The 335-nt window shown below is 55.8% G+C and overlaps 1 protein-coding gene across 1 annotated transcript in view; it reads right to left on the bottom strand.

Moving 5' to 3' along the window:
• The window catches only part of MED10 (mediator complex subunit 10), a gene marked incomplete at its 5' end in the record, with an annotated part of 2,458 nt that extends 2,212 nt beyond the window's left edge, over positions 1-246 (bottom strand). The window contains one exon of the mRNA XM_010022474.1: positions 163-246. Coding sequence (XP_010020776.1) covers positions 163-246 — 84 coding nt within the window. The remainder of the gene's footprint in view (positions 1-162) is intronic.
• Positions 247-335: the final 89 nt, after the last annotated feature.

Below are 335 nucleotides of genomic sequence, written 5' to 3'. Positions count from 1 at the left end.
GAGCCCCTGTGTCCAACCTGGCCTTGAACACTGCCAGGGATGGGGCAGCCACAGCTTCTCTGGGCAGCCTGTGCCAGCACCTCAGCACCCTCAGCAGCAAAGCCACACTATTTCAAATGACACAAGTACAGCACCTTCCCTTTTCGGTACAACGTTACTTACTCAAACACTTCCAGGGGCACACTGATATCGTGCAGCTGCTGCCGGCACTTGTCGATATCCTGCAAGCCCGTCACCATGAAATTCCTGCAACAAGAAAATGGGCAGTTTTTAGCCAAGAAGGAGCGGTACTGCAGTAACCCTAACCCCGGCTGCGAGGGGGACCCCGGCGAACC

Source organism: Nestor notabilis, unplaced genomic scaffold (assembly GCF_000696875.1).
Source record: "Nestor notabilis isolate BGI_N333 unplaced genomic scaffold, ASM69687v1 scaffold27309, whole genome shotgun sequence".
Classification (NCBI taxonomy): domain Eukaryota; kingdom Metazoa; phylum Chordata; class Aves; order Psittaciformes; family Psittacidae; genus Nestor; species Nestor notabilis.
The sequence above is the reverse complement of the archived record's forward strand: the minus strand, read 5'-3'. Positions and strand labels throughout refer to the sequence as shown.